The following is a 25,069-nucleotide window of genomic DNA, read 5'->3' as shown; positions in this document are numbered from 1 at the left end:
TGGCCAGGAAGAGTAGGGCCCATCGCCAATCCCTGGGGCATGCCATGATCAACTTGCATAGGCTGTGAGAGAGCACCTCCAATGGATATGATCTGCTTCCTCCCAGTCAATAGGATCGGAGGGTCACAAGAGCCTCACCATCAAGTCCATGCCTGGCAAGCTTCTTAACCCTCAACTGGTATGGTGTATTAGGGATGGGTATGGATGGGTCAAAAATGACCCAACATTTCAAAAAAATACACCTACATGTATAATTAAATCTTTATATTCTAACTCAAATAACAACATAGGTAGTCTACTTGTTGTTCCAACACCATTTACAATATAAAATTGCTGATTGAAAATATTTATGTTAAAAAAAAGTGAAACTTGAAACTTGTCAACAATGTTCAATACTATTTTGAAAAAAAATAAGACAAACAACATATGCAGGCCTGATCTTATTCCACCTTCCAGACTTTACTTGGTTGTTATTGTAACCAGGAGCATTGCATCCTACATCATTGATGAAAGCAACAATCTTTTCCACCTCTCGAATAAAAAAGCAGTTGAATTCATCTGGTGAATCTTTACATTTAGGCCTTGAACAAACTTTAGTGATCTGATTTATGAGGTCCCAGGCAGCCTTACATGGGTTTCCTGCAGATTCAATTCTTGTCATGTTGGCTGCCCCTTTTGCAGCTACTGGTTGCAGAGATGAAGTCTGTCACCCTTATCATCGCTGAGTCCAATCCTTGCATGGAGAGCAACAATCAAGTTTCTGATTTGTGCCAGCCTTTGTGTGTACCAGGATTTTTCATTGAAAATATTGTAAGACTTCCCATGATTCCGTACAGGTTTCCTGGAAGCTCTGGCTTTTAAAGGAAAATAACTGTTGAACACACTCATAGAAGAGTCAAAGTAAGCACCAAATGTGTTAACGCTGATAACAGTACAGAACACTCCAATCAACAGCATCAAGAGCAGCCTTAAAGAGAGGCATGATCAACAATAACTGGATCAACCACAGTTACTTCATACTCCCAGGTGTACAAGAATGTTGTAATCATGTCCAAGCAGGAGCTACAAGTCAATTCACGGTTTGTGATAAATAGACCATTATTCTGGAGAAGATACTTGAAGACACAGTACTTTTCATCCTCAACTTGCAGATATATGTTCATGTCTCCCCCCAGTAGCCTATCAGCCGACTACCCAGACAAGAACAGCAAGCATCCATCCAACAAATCAAAGAAATTATCCAGGTCTCCACTTGGTGCACTTGTTACTTACAATACTACTTGTTACTTGTTGTAGTCTTCTCCATGGTCGGTGACAGAGTCTAATGGTCGGTTCTCCATGGCACGGTAGACAGAGACCACTATAATGGACAAAGCACTGAGTTCCACTTCCACACAAGCCAATTCAATTTCAAATTGCGCTTCCAGTTGGAGAACTTCAAGTAACAACACTATAGTGAGGTGCACCTTATAATGACAGTATTATTCGATTAACGTTGATGTTGCTAACCTTATTGTCTATCATTCGACAAAGCAGGTAGTACTATCCTTTTCTAGCTCCGCAACGATGCCAAATCTGTTTTTAACAATTTAGAAATATAATTGATTAACTATTAAGACAGAGATCATGCAACGCTCTTCTTCTATCTTTATCCACTGCCATTATAAAGTAGACCTCACTATAATTGTTGCAACACTAATGCAAAAAGTTGCAACACCAATTGATACGGAGCAGCTCTATCAGCAGTCATTCAAACTCTGAACTGGAGTGAAGATTGGTTTCAACATTTCCAACAGCTGACAATACGCGGGCACCATGTTTCATGTGTTTATGTTGCATGCCCGTAATCTGTAATTGAGGTTAAAAATAATTGTATTTTGTTAAAGTGGAATATTAAAAATTAAATTTTACCGTAAGTACTACTTTAACTCTATAATTTACTTGATAAAAGTATTAATAATACTTAAACTATCTTGAATCACATGATATTGAAGATACTTATCAATATGAAAATGATCAATATTATTACTAGAGAACAATGAATTTTAGAGGCGTCAAAATTATTAAGTTATTTGTATTTTATAAAAATTGACAAGGCAAGTTTTGTTCCTTCAAACATGTTATTCTTAATAGAAACTCTAACCATTCAGACAAAATTATAATTATATTTTGTATTTTTCTAGATTGAAACTAAGCTTACTGCACAAAATGAGCATGTCAGCCGCTGTTACTCATCCTGTGGTAAGTTATTAGACTAATTACAATCTAGTGATTTTATACAAAGATGAAGGAGTGATAATTTTAAAACTATTGGTCCTGGCTTATGTTGAGTCGGTGGACAGCATCGTGAATAATCTGCCCAAAGTTGCTGGTGATCCAGTTGAGCTGCTAGCTGCACGAGTTCCACCAGTGAATGCTCGTCTGTGTTTCTTCCGCCCCTTCACTCCGCCTGCCCTGAAGAAGATTATTCGTTCATTCAAATCATTCTAAAGCCCTGATGTGTATGAAATTTCTGTATTCATGCTTAGAGAGGTAGTGGATGCGGACCCCTTGGCTACAGTAGTTAATGACTGCCTGAGATCTTTTTTTTTCCTGACTTCCTGAAAACCTCAAGAACCGCTCCTGTGTATAAGAAGGGTGAACACCAGAGTCTTAACAGCTTCAGGCCAATATCTATGACTTCAATCTTTGGAAAGGTGGTTGAAGCTGTCATAAAACCCCAACTTGAGGGGTTTTTTGAGAGAAACAACCTTTTCTCAAGTATGCAGTTTGGTTTTCGTAGAGGGAGGTCGACTGTTGATGCAGTGAATCGTGTGGCTGAGAAAATTGGATCAGTGTTGAGGATGTCCCTGGCACTTACATTGTGTGATTTGAGCAGAGCGTTTGATTGTGTTGACCATCACATACCAATCAAGAAGCTTCGCTATTATGGGGTTATGGACTCTGCTCTTAACATCTTGGAGTCTTACATGACTGGGAGGACACAGGTAGTGTCATTGGGTGGAGCTGTTTCATGTCCACCCCCTGTCAGGTTTGGGGTACCTCAGGTTTCAACTCTGGGGCCAATCCTGTTCATCGTGATGATCAACGACCTGGATAACAATGGTGCAACTCTTCTGTTTGCTGATGATACATCATTGCTGTCATCTGGCATTGACCTTCAGCAGGTGTTGGAGAGGTCAGCGGAGCAACCTCATGGTTCCTAGTAAATCTTTTCTAGCTAAATGAGAGCAAGACACAAAACATCGTCTGCAGTTTGTTGCAAAATCTGCCTCATGATCAGGAACCTGTTAAGCTGCTGGGTTTTATGCTATATTTAAAGCTCAGCTGGGCCAGCCACATCCAGCAATTGACCAAGAGACTGTCCCGAATCTGTTTCCTTTTGCTCAAACTGAGGGGACTTGTGACGGAGGCATATATGATCATGGTGTATCATGCACTTTTCCACTGCCATATCTCCTACGGTCTACTCATGTGGGGTCACTCAGCTAAGGTTGTGACTCCTCCTTCTCTGCCTCATGTACGTGAAGAAGAGTCAACAAAATTTGTTGACTCGAACTGATGTGCATCACCATAACACTGGGCATCGAGAGCTGTTTGACATCCCCAGAGTGCGTCTCCAGAGATCGCGGGTATGCTATCTGTAGGGGTGAAGCAGTTGGACCTTAGCGTGTTCGAGAGAGTTGTGACCGGTTTCCTGAGAACCAGGGCTTATTACGATGTCCAGGAATACAGATTCGGGACAGTCTCTTTGCCACTTGCTGGATGTGGCTGGCCCAGCTGAGCTTTGAATCTGGCATAAAGCCCAACAGCTTCACAGGTTCCTGATCATGAGGCCGATTTCGCGATAAACTGCAGATGATGTTTTGTGTCTTGCTCTCATTATGTGAAAGATGACCTGTCTAAAATGTTATCAGGCTAAAGTGCCATTATGTTAAAGAGCAAGGTCTCATATGATAATTTTTTCGATCTGAACTTGATCACTGCCATCTTGATTAATATAGTGTTTTTTGTTATTTCTATTTATTCATCGATCCTACAAGTGTGGGTAATGGATGAAGAGAAGAAGGTGTAAGGTGTAGGTGTAAGGCTAATATAATGTAGTCGTAAGGCACATTGACCGCTTAGATTGTAAATATCGAAGACCGAGCTTCGCTCTGGAGTACAAAACCATAACAAATGTATTACGAAAGAAGAAATTATAATAACATTCATACTGAAATGTTCCATCTAATCACAGTAAATTGAGATTAATTCCCAGAAGAATGCAAACATTTCCCTCACAAAGGCCCGGTTGCACAAAAGCCGGTTAAATTTTAATCCCGATTAATTTCACGTGAACCAAATCAGAGAAGACCATCTCAAAAAGATGGATCTACTGGAATTAATCAGGATTGAAAATAACCCGTCTTTTTTGCAACCGGCACTGAGCACCTGATTGGATGATTAAAAAAGTTCAACAGCTGAGTCATAATTTTGACACAGTCCCACACACATGAACTCGCTCACTCCATCATCAACAAACGACGAAATAATTATTATCAGCTGTTTTTCCATGGATGAATAATAATTATCCTTTTAATGTCCTTCAGCGAGTTTCCTCAGGGATGAGACCTGGTGCAATCGAATTTTTATATTATAATATATTATATTTTCTGAATTTCGTAAGAATCGTTAGAGCCGTTTTAGAGATCCGGTGAAATACAAACATATAAACATATAAACAGAAATTGCTCGTTTAATAATATAGGAATATCGGGGACCGAGCTTCGCTCTGGAGTACATAAGCATAAAAAATTATTACGAAAGAAGATACTAGAATAACATTCATACAGAAATGTTCTATCTAATCACAGTAAATTGAGATTAATTCCCAGAGGAATCTAAGCAGTCAATGTGCCTTACGATTCCAATAATATATTCTGTCTAAATGGAACCTTTACGTAAGGTTCTTCCTCCATCAAAGAGCCTTACAAATATAATTTGATGATAAAGCGAGTAGGGTTTAGAATAATTCAAAAGCCACCAGTGGGTCGCCAGAGATCAACCATTGACCGCAAAGGTAGATAATATACCAGAATTGGCTTCAGGCTGGCGACCCGAGTGAGACACCAGTCAGGTTCTGGTGGCCCTAAGAACTAATGCGTCCCGACTCGCTCGGACACTTGGCGACTATCTGATCGAGAGACCTTAATTCACCACAACTGAGTACATGCAGGAGCATACCTACTGTCACTTTGTGGGACGAATTATGAATAATGACTGACGCGAACCCTATCGAAGGGGAGATATTTTGACGATTCCCCGGTCACCAGATTGAGGAGAAGACGAGACAAGTAACACATAAGTTAGTGAGTGAGTTCAACGTGTAGGTTTTGTTTAACAGATTATTTTTATGGAGATTTCATTGCACAAAACTGAAATCACGCTAATTTGTACAAATTTATCTTTAATTAACAAAAATGTATTTCATTTCTAATTATCAATAATTATATTCTTTTTCAGATGCTGGAAATGTCATCCACTGGGTGCAAGGATCAAAAAGCAATATCGCTAGCATTTCAAACGTATATGGAGCTCTGTGAAGGTGATTAGATTGAGTACTATTTAAACTCCTGTATACCTTAAAAGGTCAACTGACAATCAGAAATGTAAAACTCTTTATTCTCTGCTCGTGGTGGGGTCAAGTATGGGTGAAATCCTATTTTATAAAGCGAGCAATTTCTGTATATATTTTTATATATGGTTATCTGGCTATTTATGTCCAACGGATCTCGAAAACGGCTCTAACGATTTTCACGAAATTTGGAACATAGTAGGTTTATGATATAAAAATTCGATTTCACTAGGTCTCATCCCTGGAAAAACTCGCTGAAGAACATGAAAAAAGGATATTCATCCTTGGAAAAACAGATGATAATTTCGTCGTCTGTCGATAACAGAAGATGCGTGTGCCTGTGTGGGAGATCAGCTTTGTAATCAATCAGCTTACCGTATCTCAAAATATGATCTAGAAATTTTAATAGACTTGATCAAAATAATCTGATTTGTTGACATGACATGGTATATCATTCTAAATTAGAGTCTATATATATATAAAGCGAAATGGCACTCACTCACTGACTGACTGACTCACTCACTCACTCACTCACTCGCATAACTAAAAATCTACCGGACCAAAAACGTTCAAATTTGGTAGGTATGTTCAGTTGGCCCTTTAGAGGCGCACTAAGAAAATCTTTTGGCAATATTTTAACTCTAAGGGTTGTTTTTAAGGGTTTAAAGTTCGTCTTTTAGCATGTATATTCTTCTTCTCCCAATCTCTTGATTATAATATTGAAATTTCCATATCATATGTTACTATAGAACTATAATCTAGATAGAGTACCTCTTCGAAACAGTTGTTAACTGGATACTAAATTAATAATTTTTTCAGATTGGCATTAAGTTGAGTTGACTTTGTTAGGTTGGCACCAAGTTGAAGATTTAAATGCATTTATCGCGGAAAAATTGATTGGGCACTGCTACTTCTGGGAATATTATATTACTAGCCGTCAGGCTCGCTTCGCTCGCCATATCAGTTTAGCCAGACGCTTAGTCTGGACCCCCGACTAATATAATATATTGTCCTAATATAATATGATAAAAATGAAAAATGCAGGCGAGCGAAGCGAGATGGATAGACGGATATGGCGAGCGAAGCGAGCCTGACGGCTAGTATATCATAATTTTCAAAGTTAATCATTATTTTACAGTTTTAAGTGTTTAGTGAGTATTATTTTGTTATTCAATTTTGGTAAATTAGAACTTTTCTGTTTTCAAATGTTTGGACTGAAAATTTGACCTGAATTCAAGTGTATGGAACATAACCAACTTTTTGGAATATTTATAGTGTATAAATCAAAATGCTGTGCCTGTTAGTCCTTCCCCAATCATTTTAAAGAATTGAGTTCTGTTTATCAATAAATGAATAACGAGCGAAGCTTGGTGCCCCGATATTGTTGGCTTAAAATTGGAAAAGCCAGTTGGTAGAGGCCACGAATTATAACATGAATCTTCGATTCACACCAAATGAGACTCAACTCAAGTAGGATTTTGGTCAGTTTGTTCTGGTCAGTCGATACACTGACTTCAAAATTCTATACACTGGCCTTATGATGTGTGAGATAGACATTCCCACAACTTCATCCCTACCACACCAGCCACGCACCGTTTGTGGGGTTGAGGCTCACCCCTATAATTTATACCCGTGGCCTCTACCCTACTTCGCTCAATTTATTAATTTTATCAGCTGTGAACTTAGAAGCAAAGCACGCCTGTCCTTTGTTTGTAATTGAAAAGTACTTGAAAATTGATGATTAGTTTTCGAGCAAGCTGTAAATCGAACCAATTCATTAAAAGAGAATAAACTAGTGAAGGAAAAACAGCTGTAATGAGATTTGCTTTATACTGCTCTCAGCATTTCTTAACGCTTCTATAACCCTATTATATTAAGCGAGCAATTTCTGTATTTATATAATCTGGTTATTTTTATATCTGGTTATTTATGTTTTACGGATCTCGAAAACGGCTTCAACGATTTTCACGAAATTTGGAACATAGTAGGTTTATAATATTGCGTTTTATCAATTTATGGCCTTAAATGGCCTGCATGATTTTCTAGTACAGAAATAGCTTCATTCCACCAACTTGCTCGAATATAAAGATTAGATTGCACTAGGTCTCATTCTTTGGAAAACTCATTGAACGACATTAAAAGTATAATATTCATCCTTGGAAAACAGATGATAATTTCGTCGTCTCTCGATAACAGAAGATGCGTGTGTCTGTGTGGGAGAGAGACATAATTATTTCCAGCTGTGTAATCAAAATCAATCAGCGAGAAATTTTATCTAGCTAGACAATTTAATCGATTTGATCAACATAATATGATTTGTTGACATGACATGATAATCCTCCTAAACTAGAGTACCTATATCATAATTTTCAAAGTTGATCATTATTTGACAATTTCTAGTCATTAGTGAGTGTTATTTTGTTATTCTATTTGGTTTGTATATAATCTAAATTATATTTTTTTTTGTTTTCAAATGTTTGAACAGAAAATTGAACCTGAATTTAAGTGTATGGAACATAACCTACTTTCTGGACTGTAGTGTATAAATCAAAATTCGGGAAAGAAACAGTTTTGGGCTGTGCCTGTTAGTACTTCCCCAATAATTTTAAAGAATTGTGTTTGGTTTATCAAAAGTCAACAAATAAATAACGAGCGAAGCTCGGTGCCCCGATATTGAGGAAAGAACTGGCTTATACCACTACCAAAGTCATAGTGCTTGACAGGTGGTTGATGGTAACGTCAGTACAGGTAGGGCTCCTACACCAAAAAAAAAAAACACTACCGTAGCTGATATAGATCAGCTGAAATCAACAAATTTTTATTGGTGTAGGTAGGAGCCCTACATGTTCTGACGTCACCAGAATGCACAATAGCTTTGTTTACGGACGTAGTGCTTATACACGTACGGGATAGGAAATTCACGAATGAACCATCATCACCTCTGAACTATTGGACTGATTAACTTGAAATTATGCATATAGATTCTCAATTTACCGAGGATGGTTATAGGTCTATTTTAAATTCTTCAAGATTTCAGAAGGTCAAGTTTTTAATTAGACCCTTGAAGAATATGGGTTACCTGCTTGTTGTAAATAATGTTTCTATTCTTATTTTCAGTTGAAATTCTTTGGAATGTTGAACATCACTTCAATGAGGAACTGGATTTGATCTACCTGTCAGCCGCTGAGAAGTCAGATGGCGAGAAAAATGTGTACGTTCCAATTTCTTACCTACACATCATCACGCCTGAGTGGCTCGTCGAAACTAGAAAGCAGATGGAAGAGAGGCACAAAAATTCAATGTAAGAATAAAATCCTATACTATTAAACGAGCAACTTCTGTTTATATGTTAGTATTTCACCGGATCTCGAAAACGGCTCTAACGATTCTCACGAAATTCAGAACATAGTAGGTTTATAATATAAATATTCGATTGCACTAGGTCTCATCCCTGAGAAAACTCGCTGAATGACATTAAAAGGATAGTTATTATTCATCCTTGGAAAAACAGCTGATGATAATTATTTCGTTGTCTGTTGATGATGAAAGTAAATGACAATTTCTTTCTATTTCTGCTCTTATAACTTTTTAAAAAACGACGGAAAAATTCATGCTGATTGAGTGTGAAATCTCCATTTTTGTAACAATAGACCAATTGACAAAGGAATTTGGAGGGAATGTTTTAAACAAAATCTTTGACTTTGCAGCGTTGTTGTGGCTAGTTGGGAGGAGAACATATCAAAAGACCACATTCCTAACTCATGTGCTAAGGGGATGAGGGTGGTTTAAAAGTTGCATTTTTCAGCGTCATTTTTGCTTCCACGCTCATATCTTGAGAACAATACGTTCAACCGACATATCTAACTATCCAAAAATGAAGCTTGATAAATTCTCTACACTTTTTGTTCAGTGGAATATTGTGATATTCCCAACAATTCCCGAGATATTCGCTCTTGAAGGTGTGTAATTGTTGAAATGACAGGTTTTTATTCAATGTTTTGCTCTTTCAGGGCTTATAACTCTCCAACAATGCATCATGAAAACTTATGCTTATCGTAGGTTTGTGAAGCATTGAATTCTCTTTGAAATGATGTATTATTTCACTATTCCAAGTTTTCCTCTCATTGTTATAGCAGCTTCAATGTAGAGGGTGAAATTTTCATTTCTACCTCCGCCGCTCCACCATGGGCCTATTTCACAAAGGTACAAGTATTGTTACCAACCATGGTTACGAACAAGTACTTGTAGTTACAAGTTTACAAGTACTCACGTTTCACAAAAATTTATGATCTACAAGTTTACAATTTTACAAGTCTACAAGTACTTCAATAGTAAACATAACCTATTTTCATGATGATCTCCTTTTTTCATCCTTTATAAAGGTTACTTGTACTTTTCAATAATTACTTTGAAAATATTTGAAAGCAATATAATGTTTTATGTACAGTCTACTTCATTTATTGCTGAATTTGTAACCTACACACTATATTTACTCTGTATATATATATAGTAGATGTACTATATATATAATGCATATTATATATACTGTGTATATATACTATAGTACACATAACCTATGAGGTAACACATTAATAACTATTTTGGAAATTTATTAAATTTAATTTCCTGATGCATATATTTCCAAAATAATGAATTTTAGAGGGATATAGGGCATTTTTGATCATTAGAAATATTTATTGAATATTTAAAATCATTTTAATGATTACTTGTAAATCCTTTACATAGCTTTCCACCTCGGTAGAAATTTCATAGTTACGAACAAGTAATTTCGACAAAAATTGTTGGCTACAATGAAAATCTTTGTGAAACACTTGTTCGTAACAAGCAAATCACTTGTAAACTTGTAGAAATTCATTGTAACTACAAGTTTACAATTCTGCTTTTGTGAAACGCTAGTAATCAGCTGTTCTCCAAAACCATGGTTTGCAACAAGACTTGTAACCTACTTGTACCTTTGTGAAACGGGCCCCATGTATGCATCCAGAGGAACAGTTGAATCAGTTTCATTAATATTGAAGTGTGTTTTAATAATTAAAACTATAAAATAATTTCTGTTGTCAGAATTACAATCGTGATCCGAGGCGAAGATACGACGGTGGTGCACTACAAACTATCGCCGGGTCTGGTGCCGCCTCTCTCGCCCAATGCCACTAAACTCAAGAAGATAGCCGACGAAAAACGACAACTTTTCGAACACGAAATAAGAAAGCGCAAATACGAACTGATTGCCTCCGCCAAGGAAGGCTCTAAACACAGACAAACAACTGATGAGAAAGCTGATTCGAACAAAGATATCACAAATGACGATAGTAATGATGTGTGTGAAGTGAGTGCGATGGAGACAAGCAGTTCTAAGGGTAGCGAAACTGGTAATGAAAAAGTAGATTCAACAAAAGACGTGACAAATGAGGATAGTAATGATGTTTGTGAAGTAAGTGTGATGGAGACAAGCAGTTCTAAGGGTAGCGAAACTGGTAATGAAAAAGTAGATAAAACAAATAAGGATAGTGACGATATTTGTGAAGTAACTGTGATGGAAACAAATAGTACTAAAGGTAGCGAAACTGGTAATGAAGAACGGGATTCAACCAAAGACGTGACAAATGAAGATAGTGATGATGTTTGTGAAGTAACTATGATGGAGACAAATAGTTCTAAAGATTGCAATGAGGAAATAGATTTGACCAAAGACAAAGAAAGTGTGTCTCAAGTGCCTATTACAGTTACAATAGACGAGGATGGAGATAGTAGTCAATCAAAACATGTTGAAGTGATTGAACTGTGAGTGTAATGTGATAAAACTTCGACTGAAGTTTTTTAAATACTTTTCTGGAAGTGTTCACTCAGTTGCAAAAAAGCGTGTTAAATTTTAACTGTGATTGAATGTCTCGAGAACCAATCAGAGAAGTCTCCTCAAGGTTGTTCGGTCCACCTTTTTATTTTTATTTAAATTGGATAATCTTTTTCAATATAATTGTTAAGATCATTATAAGAGTGAGAAAAAGTGGCAACTGACATTTTTAACTGGTCTAATAAGCGAGTTATGGGTTGTTGAAGTGCTAACTCCGTTTTCTTTCCAGATCATAAACTGTTTCGAATTTTCCATTGGAGTTTTTTTTTTAATACATTCAGTATATCATTGGCTTTGTTCTAATATGCGTTTTTCGTGATTAATGCCAAAATAAACAAGTTACCAAATTTACAAAAAATGATACGTTTTTATTTAAGAACGATAAGGGGAATAAAATGTTTTAGTTTGGAAAGATACATTTTTTGATTTTTTAAGTGAAGTTCTAATAATATAGTCGAAACCGTTTATGATCTGGAAAGAAAACGGAGTTTAGCACTTCAACAACCCATAACTCGCTTATTAGACCACTTAAAAATTTCAGTTGCCACTTTTTCTCACTCTTATAATGAATGATCTTAACAATTATATTGAAAAAGATTATCCAATTTGAATAATAAAAATTAGTGTACCGAACTGCCTTAATCGTCATTGAATGCCATGATAAGCCTTTCAAAAAGGCTTTCCCTGATTGGTTGTCGTGGCATTCAATTATGATTAAAATTGAACATGCTTTTGTGCAACTGGGTCTTTATATTTTTATATAAACTGTTTCTAGCATAGTTTTATATTGGTTTGACATAAAATGAAATCATGGCAGAAGACGAATTTGAAGTGTATCGTTAGAAGGTATCGAAATTTAGCCTACTACTTGGGAAAAAATTCCCCACTTTTATGGGTCAAAAATGAATAATAGTTTGTTTGGTTTTTAATTCTAGAGTTGCATCCACTAAAAAATAATTGTAACCGGTTATTTTTCGTTTAATGTAGCCTTGTTCTAGATTTTTCTATAAAATGAATTGATAAGTACCTAATTTGACTTACAATATTTTCACCGTAACTTCCTTTCTGTTCTGTCGAATCTTTAGATTTTTTATGTGTTGAAAAACTGGCAGCTGAGTGAGATGAAAATGTAACCTACATTTTAGTATAATAATATTAACAAACTGTATATTATTGTTTATTACTTGGTATACCCACTATGTACAAGATCAGCTTTTCCCCTTGAAGAGTTGAAACAATTTTCTGGGGAAACTGATATAATAGATGCGCCTCTTGAAATTGTATAATTAATTTCATATATTTCTTCTTCAAGGTGCTGTTGCTGTATTGTATATTTAATTGATAACCATATCAATTTCCTAGTTACCATTATGATTCTCAACTTATAATTATTATCAGTGATGACTAGTACAATTACAGGATGAATAGAGATATTCCTTGTTGTCAACATTTGAATGTTTATTTGGAACTGTAACGTTTTACAATAACAGTAGCTTTATATTGGAAAATTCATTGATTGAAAATAAACTATGAATAAATTAGTTGTGAATTAATTGAAAATAAATGGTGATTTTTAAAAGAACAGTTGAGATTTTTGAATATTTATTTCTCTTCAGTTTGAGCCCTGGCTAGCAGAGCAACTTTCTGAGCTTTTTGAATAACTTCTGGACATCGTTTTTTCCTGATGAGTCGGCAATCTTGGAAAAATCCCTCGTTCCGTGGAAAGCCATGACTTCCGTCATTGAAAGTAACCATTCCTGTAAACAATAAATTTTATCTTTTAATTAAAATTTGGCAAATTTGGGCGGCTCATTATGCAACCAGCCTAAAACTTCAATTGTAGAACACTGTATTTACTCGTAAGTTTTCAATGTTATGCATTTTCATTAAATCAAGTGAGTGATTTATGGGAACTTTTTCACTTTACTCCTATAGTGAAATTCACGTTATAAAGTCAGTGGAAATGATAGGTCAGCAGAGTTGTCAATTTTCCGTAACCACTGCCTTCTATAGTAGGCTACCGATAATTCAAGTTACTCCGGTATATCTGATATACGTAATTTCAATTTTTGATTATTGTTGATACAGTAATGATCAACTCTATCACAAGTAATTTTATATATAGCATTTTTCAAGAGATCTATGAATAAAAATCATGGATTTTTGCAAAAATGGTCAATAATTGAAATCGCTCAAACTACCATGAATGATAGTATTTGACGAAAGGAACAATAATATGTCATCACATTGGCAAAATTCACTCCTATTCTTCAGTTATAAGCATTTCAAGATGAGTGATTTCTATGATCTGTGACTGGAGGAAAGATTTTATGTTTCAGTGGATAACTCATCCTGTATTGTAGCGAAACGTCTCATATTATAGCGCGACACTTGTTAGGTCATCCTCTATCCATAGCCCCAATATCAACCAAATCTGGGAGATTTGAATTCTTCATGAAATCCATGAATAAAAAGCATCATGGATTAAAATTTGGACGCGGCTCATTGTGCAACAAGGCTAAAACTTTTCAATTATTATAGAATACTGTTTTTGGTTGTAAATTCAATTTAATAGATAATGACATCATTAAATCAAATAAAAATTAATTACATTAATATTTAATACGATGACATTGTAATTTGTGATGAAGAATTAACGAGGATCTTTCTGCCAATAAAAGTCGTATACCCTACATAAATAATAAATATTCACAGTTAAATCTTGAAACTGAAAGCAATTTATATAAAAAACGAGCATACCCAGCCCCCAAATCCGCCCTCCCCGGAATTCTCCCTCGAATTTCATGCCGTCGGCTCTCCAAAAAACGCCATGTCCGTGAAACCATCCCTGCATCAGTTCACCTTCGTATCTGTCAATCATTTATTAGGAAATAGAATAAAATATATTGCCAGGATACCAGAAACAATAGACTATACAAGAGACAAAGAGAGTTATTCTTTATACTATTTAGGCTCAACTGACACGCGACTCAAGTCGAAAAGAGACTCGACTCTAGTCGAGAGCATGCGTTTTCAAATGGTGACGTCGCGGAGACTAGAATCGACTGGTCTGAGTGTCACCATTTGGAACACATGCTCTCGACTAGAGTCGAGTCTCTTCTCGACCTGAATCGCGTAAGTGTAAGTTGAGCCTAATAGTATGTTTTGTTTTGATATATAGAGACAAAGAATAGTAGTATTCTTTTTTCTATGCAGGATTCACAAATAGTTGAATATAAATAACAAGGGCTACTTATTTTAGTACCTAATAGAAATAAAATGAAAATAGTAACTCTTTTTAGAAATCTTTTAAAAGTTAATTGTATTTTTTAAAAAAGGGTATTACTATATTTCTATTATAAACAGACTTGTTATGAGCAAAGTCAACACAAGTGGATGAAGTATAAGATGAAACAAAAATACTACAATAAAAATGTCATTAAATAAGATAATGTTGATGATGAATCAGAGATCACTGTAAAAAATTATTTTTCCACTTACATTACACTTTATAATATATCCTTAGTACCAGCCAGAATATTGTTCAAATTATACAAGAATTTTATTGATATGTACAGTTGGCTAAAAAAATTAATAATATATAGTAATTTCTTCAAGAGCTCTGCTTCTGGGTTGTACAAATGTTCAAATTTTAACATTGTTTCTACTGCTACAATGAGATTGTTAAGCTGCGTTTACACCAAAGTTGTTAACAAAATGTTAATAACTTAATCCTTATAGATTCTATTAGATTGACAAACACAACATATGTTCATCATGTGTACGATAAGTTATGGTCAATCTAATAGAATCTTTAAGGATTAAGTAGTTATTAACATTTTGTTAATAATAATTATTATTAAACGAAATCCCAATTCTTCTTCTGCTTCAATCGTCCGATTGGTTGGCAGCTTTCCATCTTTGTCTGTCCAGAGCTAGCTGTTTTAGTTGGTTATAGCTCTGGACCCCAAGATCCCGGGTTATATGCTTCAAATATTGTAGCCGGGGTCTTCCACGAGCCCGTTGTCCACTGATTGCACCTTCCAGTATTGTTAGCGTGAATTCGCTGTGTCTTATAATATGTCCTATCCAAGAATGCCGTCTGTCCCTAAGAGATTTCAATAGAGTTTTTTGTGTCCTTTCAGCCCTTTGAAATACTTCTTCGTTTGTTATTCTATCGGTCCATTTTATTTTCAGCATTCGCCTCTAACACCATACTTCAAATGCATTAATTGCCTTTTCTTCCGCCTTACCGATAGTCCATGTCTCTGAGCCATATAGTGCAATACTCCAGATACAACTCTTTATAAGTCTCTTTCGCAAATCCAAATTCAGACTTTTGGAGGAAAGCACATTCCGTTTATTGATGAAAATGGCCTTGGCTTCTCTTATACGGCGCTTTATGTCTTCTTTGTCTTTTCCATCCTCTGAAATAATGCTACCTAAGTATTTAAATTTTTTTACTTGTTTGAGGGCGTTATTCTCTATCTTTACTATTTCAAAATCAGGATTCTTGGAGCAGATCATCACTTCTGTCTTAGCCTTATTTATCTCCATGTAAAATTCATTTTTGAGAATGTCATGCAAGGTATTCAGTGCTCTCTCTAGATTACCTTTATCTTGTGCCACTATTGCAATATCGTCTGCAAAGCTGAGCATTTGCACTCTTAATCCATTTACCTTGATTCCTGAACAATATTCCTTACATTTATTGACAGCCTGTTCTACATAGATATTGAACAAAAGCGGTGACAAACTACAGCCCTGCCTTACTCCTCTCTTGATGGCAGCTTCTCTTTGTTTCTCACCCACCTTTATAAATGCTGTTTGAGCAGTATACAGCTCTCGTATGATCCTTCTGTCTCTGTAATCTACTTTGATTGTTTTGAGTGTTTGCATGAGGATATTCCAATTTACCCTATCAAATGCCTTGAGTAAATCTACAAAAGCAATATACACCTTCTTATTCACTTCGAAACTCTTTTCCACAATGTTCCTTAAACACAATATAGCTTCTCTTGTTCCTCTATTCCTTCTGAAGCCAAATTGGTCATCTGCTAGGTTTGCATCTATTTTACCTTCAATCCTTTTCAAAATAACGCTTGTTAGTATTTTGGATGTATGCGACAGAATACTCAGTGTTCTATATTCCTCACATCTTGTTGCATTACTTTTTTTCGGTAACATTACCATCAAGCTTTTCTTAAAATCAAGTGGAACTTTTCCGGTTATATATATCTCATTCAAAAGGGTAAATAGAACGTTTCTCATCTCTTCATTGAGCGCTTGCAGAAGTTCAGCAGGAATATCATCTACTCCATAAGCTTTCTTTGACTTGAGATCATGTAACGCTTTTTCCATTTCTGGAAAAGCAATCGGTGGTCCCAACTCATCAAAAGGTACATCGTCCTCGTTTTCTATTCCCTCAAAGCATTCTACATTAAATCCCAATTAAATACTGTAAATCACCCCGAAGACTTCTGCTACTGCAAATATTGACAACAGGGTAAACAGCTATATGAAAATTCGGTGAGCGCTACTATTCAAAAATTATTTATCAGCCCGCGCTCGAATTTCCATACAGCGGTTTACACTGTTGTCAATATTTTCAGTACCTAGCAGAAGTCTTCGGTGTTATTTACAGCATTTAATTGGGATTTCGTTTAATAATAATTATTAATTGATTAGCATTTGAACAGATGCAATTTCCAATTTATTTCCATCTTTTGTTAATTAATAGCTTTGGTGTTAATGCAGCGTTATTGCAGTTTTATGTTTGATCATTATTATTTACTTATCATTGCAGTTCTAAGCTCAATTTAAATAAATACATAGTTATGTCTATTATATATTATTACTATTTACTAAAATATTTTCTTTGTTGAAAATATTTCAGTTCCACATTATAGCATGTATGATAGCATATTATTGGATAATAAATTGAACATTTTCAATGAACCTCTTCATTTATTTTCTTCCAGTTCAATTCCTTATTAGGTTTTCTAACTTTTTTGCATACTGTCCATAGTAGTGCTAAGTCAAGCACGCTTTAACGAACAATCAGAATCGTTCTGATTCAAACCAGCTTTGTAAGAATCGTTCTGATATCTTCCAATTAAGTGACAGGCTTCTTGCCTTCTGTGTAACCTGGCAGGATGTGATTCCATAAACGTAATGCAGTTGCATTTGAGGCAGTCCTTATAGATTCTTAGATGGTCAATATTACTGTACAATATTAGACCATACCTATTTAGATAACATTGGGCCACACAACTGCAGTAAAAACGTCATAGTGCCGGTTGGACAAGTCGGCTAAATTTTAACAGTGATTAAGTCCAAGAGAACCAATCAGAGAAGCCGTCTTATCAAAAAGGCCTTCTCTAATTGGTTCTCGTGAAATTAATCACGGTTAAAATTTAACCGGATTTTGTGCAATCGGGCCATAGACGTTCATCTAAAGTTGTGTGATCAAACCTTATTCCACAAGTTGCTACCTACTGTAACATATTTTACAATAATATTGCACGTTTATGGGCCGCTTAAGATGGTCCTTAGACGGTCAATATTATATTGTACAGTATATAGTAGCCTACATATTACTGTATAACATCAGGCACGCAGTGTCTATAGTGTGTTTATCCTATAGTGAATTCCACGTTATAATGGCAGTGGAGAAAGATAGGAGAACAACGTTGCCGATGCTCACTGTCTTGGCAATGCCTTCTTGACGGTAGCTGATACAGGTTTATCAATGTAATATTAATTACATTGTTCATTCTAGTTTAAAATAATCAATTATATTTTATTAAGCAAGGAATTATATTTTTCAATAATGAATTTTCATAATTAAGATGAAAATATTTAGTTGTAATTATTATTCCTACATTGTTAAAAGCCGATCTGGCAATAGAGCAAAGCGATTGATTGATTGAGTACTTTATTTATGTAGATTAGAATATATACTGGCTTATACACTCATACAATAGCTTACAATACAGCAAAGTTTTAGATGAATTTACATAGCATAGACTAAGAAAATAATTATTGAACTGTACAATGATATAAAAAAATCAATTTGGAATAACTATACAAGATAATATTGTAATGCATCTACATAAATTGGCGGAGCTTTGGACATATCAATGTCCATTCTTTGGAAAGAATATTCAAAATATCCTTCCCAGTAACTCTCTACCAAGCGAGAGAGAGATAGCGCTATCCGCTTTGTTGAATGATAGACAAGGATAGCAATACCATTGCTAATCAAAGAACACTGACATTAAAACGTGGAGCTCACTAAAGTTGTGTGGCCTGAATTTATAAGTAGGTACCGTATAATATTAAATGTCGTCCGTTTTTGATTTGCACAGACTATGGGCCAAACCATATTGAGCGTTTTTCAAGGCGGTTTTTCAGGCTCCTACCCAATCGGAGAGCTTCCTGCCCTGGTCGCTTAAGGCTGTGCAAAGGCTAAAAATAAACTTTCTACTGGTGATATTTTTCAAAGTTTTTCGATTTGTATATCATCAAGCTATCAAAACGAAAAAGTTTTCTCAGGAAACATTTCATTTCCAATAATTACTTTTTGAGATATGAGCGCCTGAAGTTTGAATTTTCGGGACAGAACATTTCAAATTCGGTAAGATATAAATTCATTGAGAATTGAAGGATGGATTCTTCATGGTATTGTTGATCTAGTAAAACAAAAATTTTCTGAAAATATCAATTTTTGAAAAGTTATTCCATTTACCAAAAATAACTCAACTAAAAGTTATTTTTGGTTATTTTTAGTAAATTGAATAACTATCTTAAAAATTGATATTTTCAGAAAAAATTTGTTTTACTAGATCAATGAAGAATCTATCCTCTAAATCTCATGGATTTATCTCTTACCGAATTTGAAATGTTCTGTCCCAAAAATTTGAACTTTAGGCGCTCATATCTCAAAAAGTAATGATCAGAAAAAAATGTTTTCCTGAGAAAACTTTTTCATTTTGATAGTTTAATGATATACTAATCGAAAAACTTTGAAAAATATCACGAGTAGAAAGTTTATTTTTGGCTTTTGCACAGCCTTATAATATGGTCTGGCCTAATAGCTAAGTACTCAGCGATCATCTAATTTCAACTAGTGGTGTGGCCTTAACCGGTTCAGGACGCAGGTGGGAAGGTGTGCTGAGCTGATGACAGCATGGGGATACATATCTGATCCTCTGTGCCAATGTGGACAAATTCAATCAATGAACCACCTAATATCTGAGTGTCCACAACACTCCTATCATGGAGGGCTGACAGCCCTCTATGATGCCGGAGAAGATGCATGTCAGTGGCTCCAGAACTTTCTAAATTCTATTAGTATTTGAAATATTAAGTGTAAAATTATGTTTTTTTTATAATTTTGGCCTATGAATGCATTTGCATATATATATATATATATATATATATATATATATATATATAATTTCAATGAGACCATATAATGTAAAAATGATTGGTCGTACTTAGCTCCATCAGGGAAGTACATGACTCCGAGTCCCGAACAGAGTCCGTTGTGGAAGGTGCCGTGGTACCTTGTGGAGTCGGGGAGGGTCATCTGGCCGAAGCCATGCTTCTGACCGCGGTCGTTCCAGTCGCCCACGTAGCGCGTCCCGTCGTTGAACTGGTAGGCTCCAGTTTTCACCACCCCTGGGTACACTTCAAAACATATCCCAACAGTTTGTTAATGTATTTGTAACAGTTTGAACTCAGCAACTTCACCCAGTAACTAACGGCAAATGAAACAATTAATGTAGAGCTTCACTGTAGCTGAAGTCCAAGTATATAAATATACTCTTACGAATGATAGTACTTGATGAGAGGACTTTATAATTATAATTATATTTGAAAACTGATACCAGATCTGAGCCTGACAGGTCACTCGATATTATTATTATTAATTATTATTACACTGATCCTCATACTACAGAGTATCTGATAATAAGTCACTCCCTATTTTTATACAGCTATAATTTCTTTATTTATGAACCAGTTTTGTTAGAACTACATTTGTTAGATAGAGCACTCCTTGAGGTTGTGTTTAACACCAATTTTCATTTGTTTCAGTTTAAAATGCCCCCTCTCTTGACTGTGGAAGAACGAGCTAAAATAGCAGCTCGTTTATGAGGTCTGAGGATGTGTGGTGCCAGTACAGAGGTGGTGTAGGGCTAAACGAGAGATCCATGCAAGCCCCCCCGTTAGATGCACTTCATTTCAGTATTCCCTAGAGGAGAAGCTCGCATAAGGACACCTCAAGGATCAATATTTCAACACTGGATGGAGAAAAAGTTAATTGCCATTCCAAATTACTAACAACAGGGAGTGTCGCAGATAGAATACGATCAGGAAGACCATCAACGTCAAGGACAGCAGAGAATGTTGACAGAGTTCGTGAAATGTTCATGAGGAGCCCTAGGATATCACTACATCAAGGATCTCGTGGAAGTGGTCTTTCACGTTACTCTGTTTCAACGATTCTTAAGAAAGATCTCATTGTTTTTGAATCCAGTGTTGCATGGATCTCTCGTTTAGCCCTACACCACCTTTGTACTCGCACCACAGATCCTCAGACCTCATAACGAGCTGCTATTTCAGCTCGTTCTTCCACAGTCAAGAGAGGGGGCATTTTTAAACTGAAACAAATGAAAATTGGTGTTAAACACAACCTCAAGGAGTGCTCTATCTAACAAATGTAGTTCTAACAAAATCTGTTCATAAATAAAGAAATTATAGCTGTATAAAAATAGGGAGTGACTTATCAGAAACTCTGTAGTATGAGGATCAGTATGTAGTAATAATAATAATATCGAGTGACCTGTCAGGCTCAGATCTGGTATCAGAGTTTTCATGTCGCACCTGATCAATTTCAGGGTCTCTAACAAGACACAATGGCTGTTTTTAGGTGTATAAAATATATAATTCTAGTATATAAAATAGGGTGTACATGCTACATAATTAGAGTCTCATGTAACTATGAGTCTTGTACTAACTATACAATATAGTCTATCGTAGACTCTATATTATTACTCTATAGTTTATTTTCCAATCACTTGATAATGGCATCATATAGCCGAAACATGTTGTGAGTAAATAAATTTGAAAAGGGTACTTAGATTTTTATTTTTATTCATAGTCTATAGTACCATATAGACTTGCATCTAACTATGTAGGTACGGTACTTGTGGTTTGGATATTGAAGAAGATATTTACGAAAATAAAGAAGAACGTTTCCATAAACTTTGATCTAGAAATGCTTTGTCAATGAAAAATAAATGAAGAATTGTAAAATTCTCATGATAATTTCAATTTTATTGTTTTTGGATTACCCCTACTAATTTTTTTAACCTCCTAAAGAGGCTGATGAAGCCTCCTCAGAAGTGAAATGCATTCCATATTTCTCAACCATAAAAATGAGTGTAGGCCTACTTTGAAATGAAACAAGTGTCTTAATGTCGTAACTTGTTGCTAAATTTTTTATAGATATCACTTAAATTGAAAATTATCTGATGAATTTGAATGTCTATCCTATTTTTCTTGGTAACAAAGCATTCATGGATTCATGGATGATTGGTATAACTTTCAAAAAAGCTTGAAATCATTCATCAGTTTAGTTATCCTTCTCGAGTTTTTATTTATTCATTTACATTACAATATGAGGGCACCAGGAAGAAGTACTTTCCATAATAGCCCTCTTGACACTAAAGAAATTACAATTCTAATATATTAATAGTATAATATAATATAGTATAAGCCTAATCTAATATAGAAAATTCACTAAATTAAAATTAACTTAATTTAATTTAATTAAATTTCATACTTTTGATAACAGCATGGAACTATAAAACTTATTAATACAATCTACAAATTGAAATTGAAGAGAAATTGCATTTATTCAAATATAATTATCGATATTTCATAGGGTATATATGAATAATCATACTTAAATACAATCTATCTATACTTTCAACGGACCCTTGCGGACCACGGCGGGTAACACCTGCTTGTAATATGAAAGTTATATATTTTAAATCAAGATAATCTATAGGATATTCCTTGCACTCGGACAAGAGGTAGATAAATATTCAATCAATTATTGAATATAAATAAAAATATAAATTTGAGTACCCATTTTAAATGATATTCAATTAATTATTGAGCTATGCAATAAGATACGGTTAAATGTTCCATCAATAACAATGGGTAATTATATTGTATCGAAGGCAGATGTCTCCTAACTGTAAATACTACAGTAGTCAATCATTGAATATAAATAAAAATATAAATCTGAGTACCCATTTTTAATTATATTCTAATTATTGAGCTATGCAGTAAGACACGGTTAAATGTCCCATCAATAACGATGGGTAATTGCACTGTATCGAAGGCAGGTGTCTCCCAACTGTAAAGACTACATCAGTAAAGTCTAGAATATCCTTCGAAGTTGGCAGAAAAAAACAGGAATTCTCCATCTAATCCAGTACTGTATTATTATATTGAAACCCACTAAATCAATAAGTCATACATACCTTCAGCCATTGCGTAGTAGCTACTGAGTCAGAGTACCATACAGCAAAAATGTAGAAGCAGTACAAGTTCTCGACGATTCAATTGGCTTAGAAAATACGAGGACACGACAGAAGGGGAAATTATTTTACTACGGCGCATTCTAAATGATCTGTTGCACTGAGTCTGACAGTCACTGAGCTCTAAGTATCTTCTAAATTCAAATATCAATAAGTAGCAAATCAGTACGGTAACAGTGAGAGAATTATTCCCATAAGTTGTAATGAGGCTGTTCATACTCGCTTGTCCAGGCCGAGGAGAAATAGTGCAATTAAAACTCGTGGGAATTATAATATGTCATCACATTGGCTAAATTCACTCCTATTCTTGAGTTATAAGCATTTGAAGATGAGTGATTTCTCTGATCTGTGAGTGGATGATAGATTTTTTTGTTTCAGTGAATAACTCATCCTGTATTGTAGCGAAACGTCTCATATTATAGCACAACACTTTTTAGGTAAACCTCTATCCATAGCCCGAGTATCATCCAAATCTGGGAAATTTGCATTTTTCATGAAATCTATGAATCATGGAGTTTTGCAAAAATGGCAAAAAATTAAAATTGCTCAAACTCTCAGGAATGATATTGATAGTACTTGACGAGAAGAGTAATTGCTATACAGTAGTTACTATAGTATCGATTCAGCTGTACGAGGAGTATATTTTGGCATACACATTTTTATTTACAAATAAATGCCTCTAAGGGTGGTAATAGTAAGGGGGTGGAGCCTCCAGCTCGAGAGAGTTTCATTTAATACTTGTACTGTAATAATGATGGCGTGATATACTATGTGTGCCAAAATTTAAATACTGTACATTCAACACGCTTAGGGCGAGACCACATTAAGTGTGGTAAACGTGTCGACAGGATAGGAATATTCCAGATTGGCTGATTATCAGCTGATTCCTTAACGCCAACTCAATCAGTCAATCGGAGAGCTTCCTGCCCTGCCGACTCGTCCGAAAACGCCTGATGTGGTCTCGTTCGCCGCTCTACTATGTTTCCACGCACAACGGAGTCTCAGAACGCTCCAAAAAGGTTCCAGGCCAACACAGAAAATCACCTTGAGGATTATTTGTTTTATGCTTATATGCATACAGTACAAACCTCTAATTCCCACATTGAGGGATGAATGATCTTTTTTTAAATGGTATGAGATTATCATAAATTAAAAATAGCTAATGCTGTTGTAGGTACATAGACTATAAAAGTAAAATATTTCTTTGAATCTCTAATATCGGAAAGCTCATCAACATGGTTACACCTGTAGCTAACAACTCAATAAAATATACCTTTTCCTACAGGTACCTTGGAAAGTGGCCATTGCTGCACTGATTACAGAACGCAAAGAATCACTTTTCCGCTCTAGTGCGCAAAGTATTACTTTGCGTACTCTTAATACTAAGGCCCGGTTGCACAGCAGCCGGTTAAATTTTTAGAAATTAAGATTTATTCAAATTTTCAAATTAATTGGATTAATTCAATTTTTAATTTGAATGAATTATCGATTATTAATTTTCTATTGGATTATCAAGTTTAAAATAAATTAAAGTTGTTATTAATTTATACAGACAAACATTTGATGGATTTCAGCCATCATTTTACCCATCATCAACCACTTCTCATATTCAATGATAACTGTAGGAAAAATTTAATGTGAAATACGTGCGCAAAGTTCGTTAGCTGCACTCAAGAAACAATTCCGTACTCAAGTAAACGTTTCTTTCGGTGCAGCAAACTTTCACTTTGCGCACTAGTTGCACAAATAACTATTCTTTTCGCTTAACTTTTTAGGCTTGATATTATGCATGAAAACACAGACTACATCAATTGACTTTCCTTTCTCAGCGATTATATTTATTCATTAATTGAAATGCCAAACATATGCAACGATCGGGAAAGTATATAATTATTATTGACATATTCATTCCAAACATAAACTTATCGTACAAGTATCACTGAAGGGTCAAGAAAAATTAAG

The 25,069-nt window shown here is 35.2% G+C and overlaps 2 protein-coding genes across 3 annotated transcripts; one reads left to right on the top strand and one right to left on the bottom strand.

The window, feature by feature from the left end:
• Positions 1-1,797: 1,797 nt before the first annotated feature.
• LOC111043826 lies at positions 1,798-13,029 on the top strand. The gene is made up of 5 exons (XM_022328883.2): positions 1,798-1,912; positions 2,184-2,241; positions 5,506-5,587; positions 8,735-8,918; positions 10,700-13,029. Exons 2-5 carry the CDS (start codon positions 2,209-2,211, stop codon positions 11,421-11,423), a joined length of 1,023 nt encoding a protein of 340 aa, XP_022184575.2. The 5' UTR covers positions 1,798-1,912; positions 2,184-2,208; the 3' UTR covers positions 11,424-13,029.
• LOC111043838 (MORN repeat-containing protein 4 homolog) lies at positions 12,923-23,169 on the bottom strand. Of its 2 annotated transcripts, none has more exons than XM_022328887.2 (4): positions 23,051-23,169; positions 19,991-20,183; positions 14,250-14,359; positions 12,923-13,246 (listed from the first exon to the last, which is right to left on the bottom strand). In XM_022328887.2, the coding sequence occupies exons 1-4, from the start codon at positions 23,058-23,060 to the stop codon at positions 13,092-13,094; spliced, it is 468 nt and encodes a 155-aa protein (XP_022184579.2). In that variant the 5' UTR covers positions 23,061-23,169; the 3' UTR covers positions 12,923-13,091. The 2 variants fall into 2 exon arrangements, with proteins under 2 accessions (XP_022184579.2, XP_022184580.2); XM_022328888.2 differs by lacking the exon at positions 23,051-23,169 and adding an exon at positions 22,817-23,033.
• Positions 23,170-25,069: the final 1,900 nt, after the last annotated feature.

Source organism: Nilaparvata lugens, chromosome 4 (assembly GCF_014356525.2).
Source record: "Nilaparvata lugens isolate BPH chromosome 4, ASM1435652v1, whole genome shotgun sequence".
Taxonomy (NCBI): domain Eukaryota; kingdom Metazoa; phylum Arthropoda; class Insecta; order Hemiptera; family Delphacidae; genus Nilaparvata; species Nilaparvata lugens.
This window is presented reverse-complemented; position numbering and strand designations above follow the sequence as displayed.